At 45.3% G+C, this 14,383-nt stretch overlaps 1 protein-coding gene and 1 non-coding gene across 2 annotated transcripts; one reads left to right on the forward strand and one right to left on the reverse strand.

Moving 5' to 3' along the window:
• The first annotated feature begins 525 nt into the window (after positions 1-525).
• WFDC13 (WAP four-disulfide core domain 13) lies at positions 526-3,950 on the forward strand. Its single transcript, XM_023511917.1, has 3 exons — positions 526-601; positions 1,923-2,073; positions 3,908-3,950. The coding sequence occupies exons 1-3, from the start codon at positions 526-528 to the stop codon at positions 3,948-3,950; spliced, it is 270 nt and encodes an 89-aa protein (XP_023367685.1).
• A 2,730-nt stretch (positions 3,951-6,680) lies between these two features.
• On the reverse strand, positions 6,681-6,783 carry LOC111724505. Its single transcript, XR_002772801.1, has one exon. It is a non-coding gene; the product is annotated as a U6 spliceosomal RNA (small nuclear RNA).
• Between the last annotated feature and the right edge of the window lie 7,600 nt (positions 6,784-14,383).

The raw sequence follows: 14,383 nt of genomic DNA on the forward strand, positions 1-14,383 counted from the left end.
CTCACAGCAACCTCCAATTCCTGGGCTTAGGTGATTCTCTTGCCTCAGCCTCCCGAGTAGCTGGGACTACAGGCACCTGCCACAACACCCGGCTACTTTTTTGTCCCAGTTTGGCTGGAGCCGGGTTGGAACCCACCACCCTCGGTATATGGGGCCAGCGCCCTACCCACTGTGCCACAGGTGCTGCATGTACAATTTCACTTTTTAAATTCCAGCCTCTGGGAATAAATAGAACAAAGACATGCAAGATCTCCCCAGAGAAATATTAAGATCTAGGTAGATGAAAGACATAACAAAAAATTAGGGGGGTTAAGGAATACAGCTATGAAAACAGGATCTGGCCCTACAGGGGCCTGGGAGGTGCTTGGATTGGGGCCAGGCCCTCCCTGATTGGAACACACGGTGAAAGGCCAGTGGCAGGTGCCTCCACTGTGGTTTTGTCCTCTGTCCCTCTCTTCTCACAGCAGAGCCTGGTCAAAGCCAGCAGGCTTCAGCCAGGACTCACCTGCCCATCCTGCTGGCACCATGAAGCCTGTGCAGTTCCTGCTGGTGGTGAGCCTAGCACTGCAGGTGCCTGGGAGTCTCAGGCATCGCTTCCTAAGTAGGTGCTGAATCTGGGCCCAGGAGGGAAGCAGGATCTATAGAGAAGTGAGGAGTGATTTAAGAGCTGACAGTCCAGCACACCTTGAGGAAAAATTGTGTCATGTGTAAGAGTCCAAGCTTTATTGGCTGGAATTCCTGCTCTGTGGCCTACTGTGTCACCTTGGGCAAAGCATTTGGGCCTCAGATTTTGTCCTTATAAAGGATCTGACTTCAGGGTAGTTGGAAGAAGAAGCAGATGATGTGTGCAGACTCAGAGCACTCTTACTAGACCATAGTAAATGCTCAATGCGTATTAACTACTGCAGATACTACAGTCCCCACTCATTCCTCCTTCCCTCCTTTCAAATCATCATGATAATCTACCGACGCCCTTCTAGATGCAAATATCTGCAAATTCACAAAGCAACAGGTGGACAATAGAATGCCCCACCTTTGACTTTTGCCCCCCAAAAGGGCAAGTTACAAGGCAGAAAATTGGAGCCTGGCAGGACTTGAGGAAAGAGGTTGACAGGCCTATCCCGAGAGCTCAAGAACAGAGAGGAGACTTTGGGTTGGAGCCTCAAGACAACGCCTTAGCTATCAACTGAAATACTTGGGGGAAAGATACTCAGGGTGTCATCATGAAGATGCTTATTCTTTTCTAGTAGTAGAAAGTGGGGACATTCTGGTGCTCTGGCCTGATCAGGAGACACCAAGGAAGAAGGAGAAGCTGAATGTTTGAATCCCATTCTGAAATTCTCACCCTTCTCACCATGAAGGAATTCATTTCCAGAACTTACCTGGGAACTGGGTCCTGGCTTTCTGATCCAGGACCTTTGGTTTACCGTGTCTTCATCCTTTACCAAAACTCACCTTCCACCCCATTCTTCCCACCCACATACAGCCCCTGTTAGGCTGGTTCTAGAGTAAACCACATAGTTAGTAAGAGGCAGTGCAGCTTGCTCAACACCCCACAGCGAGTCAGTGCAGAGTGAATGTGCAAACTTCTTTCTCGCTCACCACACATTCCATTCATATCACTGAAATGGACCCAACACAGTGAGTCAGCCCAGAGCGAATGCACTGGCCTACAAGGTAAATGACCCATGGGGTGCAGGGTTCTGCCAAACTCCGTCCTTGATCAAACATCCAAGCCCTGGTTCCCTGCTCAGAACTCAGAGGAAGTCAGCAGCTAAGGACAAAGCCTGATTCCACCTCCCTGGGACCACGCAAGGGAGATGAGAGTGGCAGGTGTCCCAGCAGCTCCCCGGGCTTTCTGAGTTCCAGATGGCACTCCAGGCTGTTGTTCAGGCCCTTCTCTTACCTGTTCTGTGTTTCAGAGTATATCTTGGAACCTCCGCCCTGCAGATGGGACCCTGAAAACTGCACCCAGTTTTGTACCCTGCAGGAAGATTGCCAGAAAGGACTTCAGTGCTGTTCTGCCTTCTGCGGGATAGTCTGTTCAAAGAATCAAATGCCAAAACGCCGTAGGTAAGGGGTTTCTCAGGCCTAGTGCTGATCCTAGAGGTGCAGGTAGAAGTCCAGGAGAAAAGTCTCTGACCAGCACTATGGTAGATATCTCTCTCTCTCTCTCTCTCTCTCTCTCTCTCTCACCAGGTTGACAACATTCTCCGTCTCCTTACCAAGGACAATTTCTGTAACAGTCCTGATTATAAGCACGCTCCTCTAATTCTGAACTAGACAGTCCTGGTCTCCCCATCACCACATCCATAAATCTCTGACAGATGCTGCCTCTCTGAAAATACCCATAAATGCCTCCATCAATAGACCTTCCCCTGTCCCAGAATCCACCTTTATCCCAGGGCCTGGGACACTATATCTGGGGCTGCAAGTGTAACCAAAATTCCAAAGCAAACTGTGCTCTGTTTTTGCCTCCTTTCACCAGATACCATCCTTGGCCCCCAGTGTTCTTGGGCTCTGGAGATGGGGCCCAAGGGAAGCTTTAGTTAATTGCCCAGGCGTTAGCACTGAGCTCCGTCTGCTGGATGGAGAGCACTCCCACCATAGAGAAGGGACACAAAGATGCTGATGATTCTGGGAGGCTGAGGCAAGCGGATTGCCTGAGCTCACAGGTTCGAGACCAGGCAGAGCAAGAGTGAGACCCCCGCCTCTAAACATAGTCAGGCATTGTGGTGGGTGCCTGTAGTCCCAGGTACGCAGAAGGCTGAGGCAAGAGAATCACTTGAGCCCAAGAGTTTGAGGTTGCTGTGAGCTGTGACGCCAAGGCACTCTACTGAAGGCAACAAGTGAAACTCTGTCTCAAAAACATACACAAAAAAAGATGCTGATAAGACACATGGTTTCTCACTGCCTTTTCCAACTGTCTTTCTATGACCTTGAGTAAAACAATTCCCTTCTTTTTACTTTCTTTTTCTCATGAATAATACAGCACCTCTTTTATCCTACTTTACAAGCCCCAAATAAAGTCTCAAAAGCAGGAGACTCAAGCCATGGGCTTCTTGGGGGAAGACTGGCAGTCTTATTCCCTCCCATATTCCCTAATTTGAGACCACCCAACATCTGAGACAAGGTGTTGAGTGATTAAACATGGGCCCAGAACCAAATACCTGGGTTCAAATCCTGGTTCTACCACTTCTTAGCTGAGTGACCTCAGACAAGTTAACTAACCTCTCTGAGTATCAGCTTCCTCATTTTTAAGACCACAGCAATAGGCCTGCTGTGAGGATTCACACCTGTAATTCTAGCACTCTAGGAGGCCAAGGCAGGTAGATCAGCTGAGCTCAGGGGTTAGAGATCAGCTTAAGCAAGATCAAGACCCCATCTCTACTAAAAATAGAAAAATTAGCAGGGTGTTGTGGAGGGTGCCTGTAGTCCCAGCTACTTAGGAGGCTGAGGCTTGAGGATTGTTCTAACCCAGAAGTTTGAGGTTGAGCTATGATGCCACAGCCCTCTACCCAGGGTGACAGAGTAAGATTCTATCTCAAAAAAAAAAAAAAAAAAAAGACTAGAGTGATAAGCGTGAGATTTAATTAAACAATCCATGTAAGCTTTGAAACATTGCTCACTATATCATAACAGTTTGGTAAATTTCAGCAATTAGACAGCCAGTTCTCCCTCAAGAGACTGATCCTGACAATTAAATTCCGCCTCTTTCAAAGTTCAGTGTTGGAATGCCGAAACATAAACATGACTTTTCGTTGTCATTGAGTTTTTTGACATGGCAAGAGAACTCAGTTTCATGGTCTAGTTTAAATAGTGGGATTGATGGAAAGTAAAAATTACATCTCTTTAAAAAAAAAAAAAACTTCACTGGATAATATTTGAAAATATTTTTCTTCTGCAGGATAAAACACAAAAGCTTGGAAATCACCACACATGACAACTGAGACAAAATGCCCCAGAGCATTTTGTAAGTGTGGGGGTTTGGCCTCCCAGTGTGCTATCTCACTTTTCTCTTCCAGCCCCTCCCCTCCGACATCCCCACAAGGTCAGATAGAATAACTCTCTTGTTATCCAGATGCCACCTCCTCCTCCATCAATCTCCAAGGGCTTTCTTTGCACTCCGTGGGGCAGGTGCAGCCCAGCTTGAGTTCAGGACCACAGAGCAGCCTCAGGAGGCACAGTCGTGGCCCAAGGGGAACACGCGGCACTCAGATCTGAGGCTTTGCCAGGAACAGGCTCTTCTAGCCTTCACCTTGGCAGTGCGCTGGGCAGGGATTCAAGCTGAGCCCTTCAAGCCCTGTGTGACTTGGTCAGCTCTCTGTACCTCTCTGAGACGATCCACTCCCTCATGTGAAAGATGAAGACTACACCTATGTCTTAAAGTATCGTAAGGATAACATGAGGCCATGTCGGGGGAGACCATGGTCACAGCAAAGACTGCAAAGTTTAGATGCTTCCAGCAACTCATTTATAAGGTTACTCTTTCTGGGTTCCAGTTTTTTTTCTCTTAGAAAAAGCGGGGGAGACTGTCTTTCTCATCCTGTTGATGTTACAAGAACGGTGAGCAAAATGAGATCCCCTGTAACTCCATCACCAAAACAAAAGATAGGATTCATGATGTGCTGGATTTTTTTCCAGACTGTTTGGAAAAAAAAAATTAGGAGCTTAGAGTTTTCTAATGGTCCTTTTGACATTCCCAGAATTTCCAAATTGAAGTGGTGGTATTTCAGCTCAGAGTCCTTTTATTACCCCCACACAAAGGAGTGTGACAGGTGGCAGCAGGTGGATGCCAGTGGAGCACTTTAGGTGCGTGAGGCTGGTCTCAGCCTTGCTCAGGCCCTGGACAGCCCACCAGGCTCACCTCCTACAGCACCTTGGATGTAACTGATTGCCCCTGCCACATACCAGCTGGTAACGGAGACATCAGCACTGTTAGATGACCTAGTGGCCTGTGCATCAGAAAGATACAGACCATGGTAAGAACCCAGGCGTCAGAGCCTGCTTGAAGCTAATTAAAAGCAGCTGATACAACTATATTTTTATTGCAGCGTCAGGGTTAATCAGCCTTCCTAACTCTCACCCCAGTGCTTTGCCCAGACAGTCAGGACTTCACCCTGGACAGGCAGAAAAAACCTACACCACTGAAGTGCCTTCTGTGGGAAAGCTTATCTTCTGGCAGGCTCTATAGAGACCACGCCATCCACGGAGCACAGTAACTGTGATGTCTGTGAGATCCACATGCCAGAGTGTTTGTTCCTCGTCCTCTGCAGACCGGCTCCCCTGAACCACCCCCTAGTGTTGGCTGGGAGGGTCAGGTTAAGTGAGGTAAGAGATGGGCCCGCTGGGGAGGACCTGAGAAGATGCTGAACTTACTCCTAGGAAACCTGGCACTGAACTCTCTGTGGCCTCCTGGAATGGAGAAGGGAATGGGCCAGGCAGGCCTTGTCAGTCTTTCATCTAAATCCTGAGCTCTGGAGGGTGTGGTCAAGGACTTCCGACTTTTTAAAGAGAACAGACTGTGCTCGTTAAAACAGATGAGACATCATCTTGTTTAATCTTCAACTATAATACCAGTTCACAGACAAGGAACCCGAGGGTCAGCAAGTTGAGAAATATGCGCAACACAGCCAGTTGGTCAATGGTGGGGCTGGAATCCAACCCAAGTCTTGGCTGCCCCAGAGGTTTTCTTCTTCCCGAGGGAATCTCCACTTGGGCACCTCCACTCACTTCTCCTGAGTGGGGTTTCACCCTTCCCTGTCTCCACAGAATTTTTCCACTGATGCACTTCCCCTGCTCACAACTCAGGCTTCATCGCTCCTCATCCCCTCTCCTACTTAGAAACCAGCCCTACTGAACCGCGTCTCTCTCCAAGGCCCACACACCCTCTCCCCTCTACACGTGAGCCCTTGCTCTTCTTTCTGTCCTGAAGGACTTTCCCCACATTTCTTTCTTTCTTTGTATCGTTTCAGGTTCATTTGAGGGTACAAAGAATTAGGTTACAATGTTTGCATTTGTTAGGTAGAGTCCCTCTTACAATTGTGTCCCTCTCCCAAGAGACATGCCATACACCCTAAGATTGTGCCCATAAGTAGGAACAAACCTATTCCCCTCTCTCTGCTCCCTGTCCCCCACCTTGAATTGCTTGGAGCTGTTCTTTTATGTGGACATGTATTAGATCGTCTACTGGCTTCATTAGTATCGAGTACACTGGATTCTTGCTTCTCGATTCTTATGATACTTTGCCAGGAAGAATGTGTTTTAGCTCGGCCCCCGTGGCTCAAGTGGCTAAGGCACCAGCCACATACACCTAAGGTGGCGGGTTCGAATCCAGCCCAGGCCCACCAAACAACAATGATGGCTGCAACCAAAAAATAGCCAGGCGTTGTGGCAGGCGCCTGTGGTCCCAGCTACTTAGGAGGTGGAGGCAGGAGACTCGCTTGAGCCCAGGAGTCGGAGGTTGCCGTGAGCTGTGATGCCACGGCACTCTACCCAGGGGGATAGCTTAAGGCTCTGTCTCAAAAAAAAAAAAAGAAGAAGAAGAAGAATGTGTTTCCACTCCATCCAGGTTAATACAAAAGATGTAAAGTCTCCATCTTTTTCATGGCTGAATAGTATACCGTGCTTTAAATATATCCTAGCTCATTAATCCATTCCTGGGTTGGTGGGCACTTAGAAAAAATAAGGACTGCTTCACAAATGTGCATGTCTTGTGCAGGAGCTATGCTAATCTTCTTCATATTGTTGGAATGTTAGTATATGTGCTGCCGAAGTGAGCACTTAACCCACATTTCTGATGAGCTCCCACCCATGCTTCCAGGTTCGTATTAAATGAAAAACTGGAATCATCACCAATTCACTCCAGGCAGAACTGGTCGCTCTCTTTGTCCACCCATGCCCTGCCTTCCCCTACCGTAACCCTCACAACTCTGTCCTGTTAAGTTCAAGTTTGCACTTTCCCTGCCTAGAATATGGATCCCATAAAAGCTGGAGCCGTGTCTGGTTTCTTTGCTGGAAAACACTAGCACCTAGTGGTAGGCCGTAAGGACACACTTTTCAGACTTTTCAAACAGACAAGAAGAAGCTGGCAAGCAGTTGGTTAATCCTAACATTTGATGAGTTGTTTTACAAAGTAAAGAAAATCATCACAGAAAGTTCGAATAGCAGACACTGCTTCCAGCTATATAAAGCTGTTGTCTAATTAATGATGGCTAATTAAAGATCATGGTGACAGAGAACACCTTCTGTGACAACTTCATGTTAGACTCCAGGAAGAGTTCCATGGGGCCATTTCTTTAAAGGGTTACTAGACATAGGCTGACAGCACACAGTTCCATGACAGGGGTTCTCTAGATCCAACACGACATAATCCATGGACATGTTTAAAGAATCCAGAAGAATAAATAGACTCATTATCCTCCCTTAGCCACAGACCTCCACAATATGTTTTTTTCTTTATGGCAGCACCCGTAGCTCAGTGGGTAGGGCACCAGCCACATACACCGAGGCTGGTGGGTTCGAACCCGGGCCAGCCAGAAAAAAAAAAAAGCAACAATGACAACTGGAAGAAAAAAATGACTGGGCATTGTGGCAGGCACCTGTGGTCCCAGCTACTTGGGAGGCTGAGGCAAGAGATTCACTTGAGCCCAGGAGTTTGAGGTTGCTGTGAGCTGTGACATTATGGCACTCTACCCAGGGGGACAGCTTGAGACTCTGTCTCAATAAATAAATATATATATATATATATATATTCTTTAGAAAAACCTTTAGAAAGGCAATGAAAGCAAGAAATTTGAGACCACGGTCTCTAAGATCTGACTTGTAGTTTTTGAGCTTGGCTGCAAAGGACCATTTACCATGAAATTCATGAAGCTTAACCTTCAGGCCATCACTTACCAGAGCCCCTTCCAAAGCTGAGCACAGGATGAAGACAGGAAGCAGCAACCCCATCTGGGCATAGAGACAGGAGGTGCTGTCCCAGCCTGGGGACTCAGGTCCTGATGGTGATCTTTTTTTTTTTTAGAGACAGAGTCTCACCTTGTTGCCCTCATAGACTACTGTGGAATCAGAGCTCACAGCACCCTCTAACTCCTGGGTTTAGGTGATTTTCTTGCCTCAGCCTCCCAAGTAGCTGGGACCACAGACGCCCACCACAACACTCAGCTATTTTTTATTGCAGTTTGGCCAGGGCTGGATTTGAACCCACCACCCTTGGTATATGAGGCCTGTGCCCTACTCACTAAGTAGGCACACAGGTAGCCACAGGTGCTGCCCCCCTGATGGTGGTCTTTAAGACCTACTATCTTCACATCTGGGCAACCCCCACTTATTATCTGTCCTTGGTTGCAGTCATGCACCAAACTGAACGCATATTTGACCTCAAGAAAAAATGTCAACCAGATGGTGCGTTGCAACCTGCTTCATGGCCATATTATGAACCCAGGACAGGCATACTGGGGGTGGTCAGGACCTGGTAGAGCTACAGGGTTGCAGTGAGGTGCCAGGAGATCAACATCAAAGAGCTAGAACTCTCCAAGGTCTTGCCCCAGCTTGTAGCACCACCTGAGCCAGAAGTGATGGAGGAAGTTACAGAAGTGGCATTATTGACAAGTCAAGAAACTGGAAATAGCTTTCATAAACTACCACTAATATATTTAAATTTTTGTGGTTGTTGTTGTTCTAGTTGTCATTGTTGTTTAGCAGGCTTCAAATCTGCCAGCCCCGGTGTATGTGGCCAGTGCCCTAAACATTGAGCAACAAGCGCCGAGCCAATACATTTAAATTTTTGATCAGCCATACTAGAGCAAAGATTGAATTATTGGTATCTTTCGGTTTTCTCTTAGAAATAAGATACAAAAACCATTGTCATAAGAAGAGCAATGAAAGAATAATCAACCACAAAATTTGGAGGGAAAGCATTATAAATGTGTTTAAAATTATAATAACAAAGTGTATTATTTTTCTGGTATTCATGGTATTTCATGCATTTGTAAGCATTTGTAAGTTTGTAATTTGTTACAATTCTTGTCTTATTCCAAATAAATATTCATTTAAGTACCTAATTTTACACTGATAGTTTTGCATTGTTTTTCTAAAATAAGGTTCCTGAACTGACACGAGCTTCAAGCCCCACAAAACCTGAGCCTTCCTCCGCTTGGCTCCATCACTTCCAGCCCTGTCCCTGTGAGCCTTGTGCTCCTCTTCAGGAAAATGCATCGGCAATCCTGTTCTTCACTTTTGCAGGATTATGCAAAAAGAAAGATCAGGCTCAGCGCCTGTGGCTCAAGCGGCTAAGGCGCCAGCCACATACACCTACGGTGGCGGGTTTGAATCCCCAGCCCGGGCCTGCCAAACAACAATGATGGCTGCAACCAAAAAATGGCCAGGCGTTGTGGCCTGCGCCTGTAGTCCCAGCTACTTGGGAGGCTGAGGCAGGAGACTCGCTTGAGCCCAGGACTTGGAGGTTGCTGTGAGCGTGATGCCATGGCACTCTACCCAGGGGGATAGCTTGAGGCTCCGTCTCAAAAAAAAAAAAAAAAAAAGAAAGATCAAATAAAAAATACGTTGCACACTCCTGACTGTGGCAGAAATATGAGTTTTATGATTATCATTATTATTAACATTTCTAAGGGTTTACTGAGTAGGGTGGTGTATAAGGAATAAGGATTGGCATTAAGGATGAATTAAGGAAGGAAAATATAGGCTGGTGCAATGGCTCACACCTGTAACCCTCACACTCTGGGAGGCGGAGGCGGCTGGATCGCCTGAGCTCAGGAGTTCAAGACCAGCAGGAGCAAAGCGAGAGTCTCTACTAAAGATGGACAGACTAGCCTGGTCTTATGGCAAGCACCTGTAGTCCCAGCTACTCAGGAGGCTGACACAAGAGGATCGCTTGAGTCCAAGTGTTTGAGGTTGCTGTGAGCGATGACGACACAGCACTCAACCCGAGGGCAACTGAGCGAGACCCTGTCTCAAAAAGAAAAATGGATTATCACCGGTTCCTCAGTGAATATACTCTATACACCATGACTTCTTACTTAACCAGAGTTGTGCTACTGAGGCAGGCCATCTAAATTCTTCAAATTATAAATCCAATTTTTCCTTCTATAGTATCTCAAATGATGAAGTAAAAAAGAAAAAAATAAATAAATAAATTCAATTTTTCCTATTTGAAATAGAAATAACACCACTTACCTTATATAACCTGTGATGACAAGTTCTTATATAGAGTCTAGGGGTTTCAAAGTTTAGCTGAGGAACCAGTAACCCATCAGTAACAACTTGCTTTGAAAGGAACATGGCTGGACTGGAAAGCACCTGGCATGTGTACCATTCTGGACAGACTGACCCTCCAGATGGAATCTTGAAGAGACATTTCCCCAAGCCTGAGCTTATTTAATTTATTAAGTCATAGTTGGCAGGCATGTGGTATCCTGGAGAAGGTGCTCTAAGAGGTAGGCTTGACTCTCCCCTAAGGGAGGGAATAAAAGTTGGAAGCCTGGAGGATAAGGATTTAGCAACCATGACGGCCAGAATAAAACTGGCCAAGAAAGACAACATTGCTTTTGGATGTCTTACGGATTATTGCTGGGAGTCTTCTCCCTAGTCCTTCCCAGCAGAGATAGTGAGAGAGCAACAGACCTTCAGTTCAGTGGGGGCTGTTGCAAGTCAAAAAAAGAGACTTAGGAGACAGAATGAAACAAGGGTCATTTTTCCTTGCTGTCACCCAGAAAGAAGATGAATATGAATAATATGAAGACTATGACTCCCTGGAGAGCAGCCTTGTCACTCTGTCGTGATCTTTCCTATTAGTGCTCCATCACCAATGGGAGATACCTTCAGGTGTGCCAGGAAACATAGGGTTGGCTATGCTAGGAATGAAATTCATAAATTTGAAGGTGAGTTTTTTTTGTTCATGGCTCAGAGCCATGACTCATATGCAAGTCTTAAGAGGATAAATTTATTTAATTCATCTCTGTATACCCCACGTCGAGAATAGTTACTGATATACGGTAGGAGCTCAGTAAGTGGGGGCCTTTGAATGAAGGGAGAAAGGATAAAAATTCTAAAATATCATCTAAGAAAGCTTATGTAATTTTTAGAAAGGATTGTACCCTCGATGGAAAGTGAGAGCGATTTTGTGTAAGTTGTCAGAGATACAATGATTATAAAATCAGTGTAATTAAACACTAAAATTGTACAGCAGGGGTTGGTAAACTTTTTCTGTAAAAGGCCACAGAGTAAATATTTTAGTATTATGGGCCATGTGGTCTTTGTCATAACTCTTCAACTCTGCCATCCTAGTACAAAAGCAGCCATAGGTAGTGCATATGTAAATGAGTGTAACTGTAATTATAAATACATTTCCAATAAAACTTTATTTACAACAGTCAGTGACTGGCAGGTTTGGCCTGCCAGGCATAGTTTTTCAAGACCTGCCTCAGAAGGATTTGCCTATCAAGAAAAGAGAAGCTACAAGTGGAGAGATTAGGCAATACTTTTGACTGACTCATAAGAATAAGAAGACAAAACTGAAGTTTGGGGTTTGCCAGGAGGTGGGGGAGGGTTAAATGAATACCAGTGTGTTCAGAATGAAACTCCAAGGCCTTTACCCTAAAGGTAGTGGGGAAGTAGAAACAGATGATCTTATACAAAGAATGTAAGCCAACTTTGAACTATCACTATCACTCATAGGTGAAGTGCCTCTAACCTGGTGGTTTGCAATCAGGGATACTTTTCCTTATGGAGAACATTTGACGATGTCTAGAGAAATTTCTAGTTGTCACAATTATGGAGGGTGACTCCTACTAAAAGTAGTAGCCAGAGATGATAATAAACACACCAGCCCGGCCAAAAACTGAAAAAAAAAAAAAAAACTATATAAAGAAACAATAAAGTCTATTCATGGGATGAAAATTCAATTGTAAACCTCCCCCAAATAAAGGTAACCATTCAATGTAGTCCATCATAAGGAAGCAGTATTTTTGTTTTAAAAAATGGGCGATAATTCTAAAATATATTTGGAAAATCAAGAGGGTCAAGAATGTCCAAGATAGTCTTAAAAAAGAACAACCTAACTACCAAACAGCAAGATTTATCATAAAGCTGCAGTTAACTAAGAGGCTTTGAGAGCCAACGTGTCCCCATGTTCATAGATAGTGTAACATAGTGTAATTAAGAACATAAACTCTGGAGTCAAGTTCACGTTTTGACTCCAGCACATAAGAAATGAGTGACCTTGGACATAAAACTTAACTTCTGCCTCAGTTCCTTCATCTGTGAATGAAGATGATAGTCATACCTACTTCATAAAGCGCATGTGATCATTCAGTGATTTAGCAGATTCCAATTACTTAAAATTTAACCTGGAATGAAATGAGCAAGGATTTCACTAATCCTGTTACTATTATAATGGTGCTTATTATGTTCTTTCTTGCCTGTCAAGATCAGTTCTTCTCTGCCATCAAAGGTCAAAGAGGGAATCCTTTTTTAATTCTTTGCTCTGATGGTTCTACCCTCCATGGTTAAACACATGCTGAAGCTCTGATCCTTAAGTTTCTATGGTTTCTAAATGAACATGGGACTCACTATCAGGGGTCTAATCAGTCTGGGGCCTTTAGTTTCATGGCTGGGCACTCAAGCACTTAACTGTTCAACGCAACATCTTGTAATGCCCAGTCCTGGCCCTTGGGGTAGGTGGGCTCAGTCTTCTCAAGTATCAAGCACAGAATATACTAAGGCCGTCCTGCTTGCTACTTCCTGCACCATGAAGACAGCTGAGCTGGGGTTTCTTCTAGCTCTCTTCATCTTCTGCTCGCTGACTACCCCAGTACTGGGTGGTGTTAAGAAAGTTGCTCAGATGATATGCGGAGATACCAGAGGTACGAAGTTAAGACAGACAATAAATGCAATGATCAATTTTGAATGAGGGAGAAGATGCTAGAAAATAACATGCCTCCGAGGAGGGCCAGGAAAGTCCTCCTTTTTCCCTTGACTCAGGGCATTGCTGAAACCAAGGGCCCTGTGGATAATTGATAGGGAAAAAAAGGATACTCATATATCCTTTCCAGATGGAGATCTCTTTTGTTGGAGGGCCAAAGCACTGGAAGCATTCTGAATTCGGGGTGTTGTGACAAATTTCAATGATCCAAGACTATTTAAGAGTATGTATTGAGATGAGGGAGAAGGGGGGTCGGAGACTGAGCAAACTGAAGTATCTTTAATAGCTGGGCTCTGGCACGCAGCAAACACTTGGACACATGGTTCCTGTGTGGAGGAGCTCACATGTAACTGTCAAAGGCAGAGAGACGTTCTTCCATAGATAGTGTGTAGAGGTGCAGCACCCAGAAAATGAGAAAGTGCTACAGTGGACACCGGGAGTCAGATACTCCAGAGTCTAGCCTGTTGTTTACCAGATGGGTGCCCTTGGACAAGTCACTCAACCCCTCATCATCTGCTTAGTCTCAGTTTCTTCAAGGGTAAAATGAAGGTCAGAAAAGTACCTGCTACTAAGGGCGTTTGTGAATATGAAATTTTAAGACTGTACAGGTACCTTTGCCTACATACTTTTTACCAGAAAGTCAATATCAGACTGGCTGCTTGAGAAGGGTGGGTAAGAACTGCTGGGTTGGGAGGATGGGTGGAGGGAGGATGATTGCTAGGATCACGCCTATGATTTATCCTATAAGGGTACATGTGAATCTTTCTAAATGTGGAATATAAACGTCTTAACACAACAACTATGAGAATGACATAAAGGCTATGTTGGCCAATTGGATGAAAGTATTTCAAATTGTATATGGAAACAACACACTGTACCCCATGATAGTATTAATGTGCACAACTATGATTTAATTAAAAAAAAAAAAGAACTGCTGGGTTGCCAATGCAATCTTCACTGTAGCTTTCCACCACTCACTACCCAGCTCTTGGGGATAATAGCAGGGGGGGCTGCCACTGGGAAGGCAAGAAGGGAAAAGAGGATGGGACATGAGGTTGAATTAACATTACTCCCATCATGCTTACGATCTTGGTGTGCATCCTGTTTTGAGAACAACAGTTACCTGAATTTTGAAATGTAAATAGTCTAGTGATTGTATGAGAACGAGGGTGTGAGCATTTTGAATTGGAAGTCCTAAGTGGGCAACTGAAAGGAAAGGAAGGGCAGCGCCGCCTGTGGCTCAGTGAGTAGGGCACAGGCCCCATATGCTGAGGGTAGTGGGTTCAAACCCCGCCCCAGCTAAACTGCAACAAAAAAATAGCTGGGCATTGTGGTGGGCGCCTGTGGTCCCAGCTACTCAGGAGGCTGAGGCAAGAGAATCGCCTAAGCCCAGGAGTTGGAGGTTGCTGTGAGCTGTGACGCCACAGCACTCTACTGAGA

This window comes from Otolemur garnettii, unplaced genomic scaffold, assembly GCF_000181295.1.
Source record: "Otolemur garnettii isolate 467f Iridium unplaced genomic scaffold, OtoGar3 scaffold00023, whole genome shotgun sequence".
Classification (NCBI taxonomy): domain Eukaryota; kingdom Metazoa; phylum Chordata; class Mammalia; order Primates; family Galagidae; genus Otolemur; species Otolemur garnettii.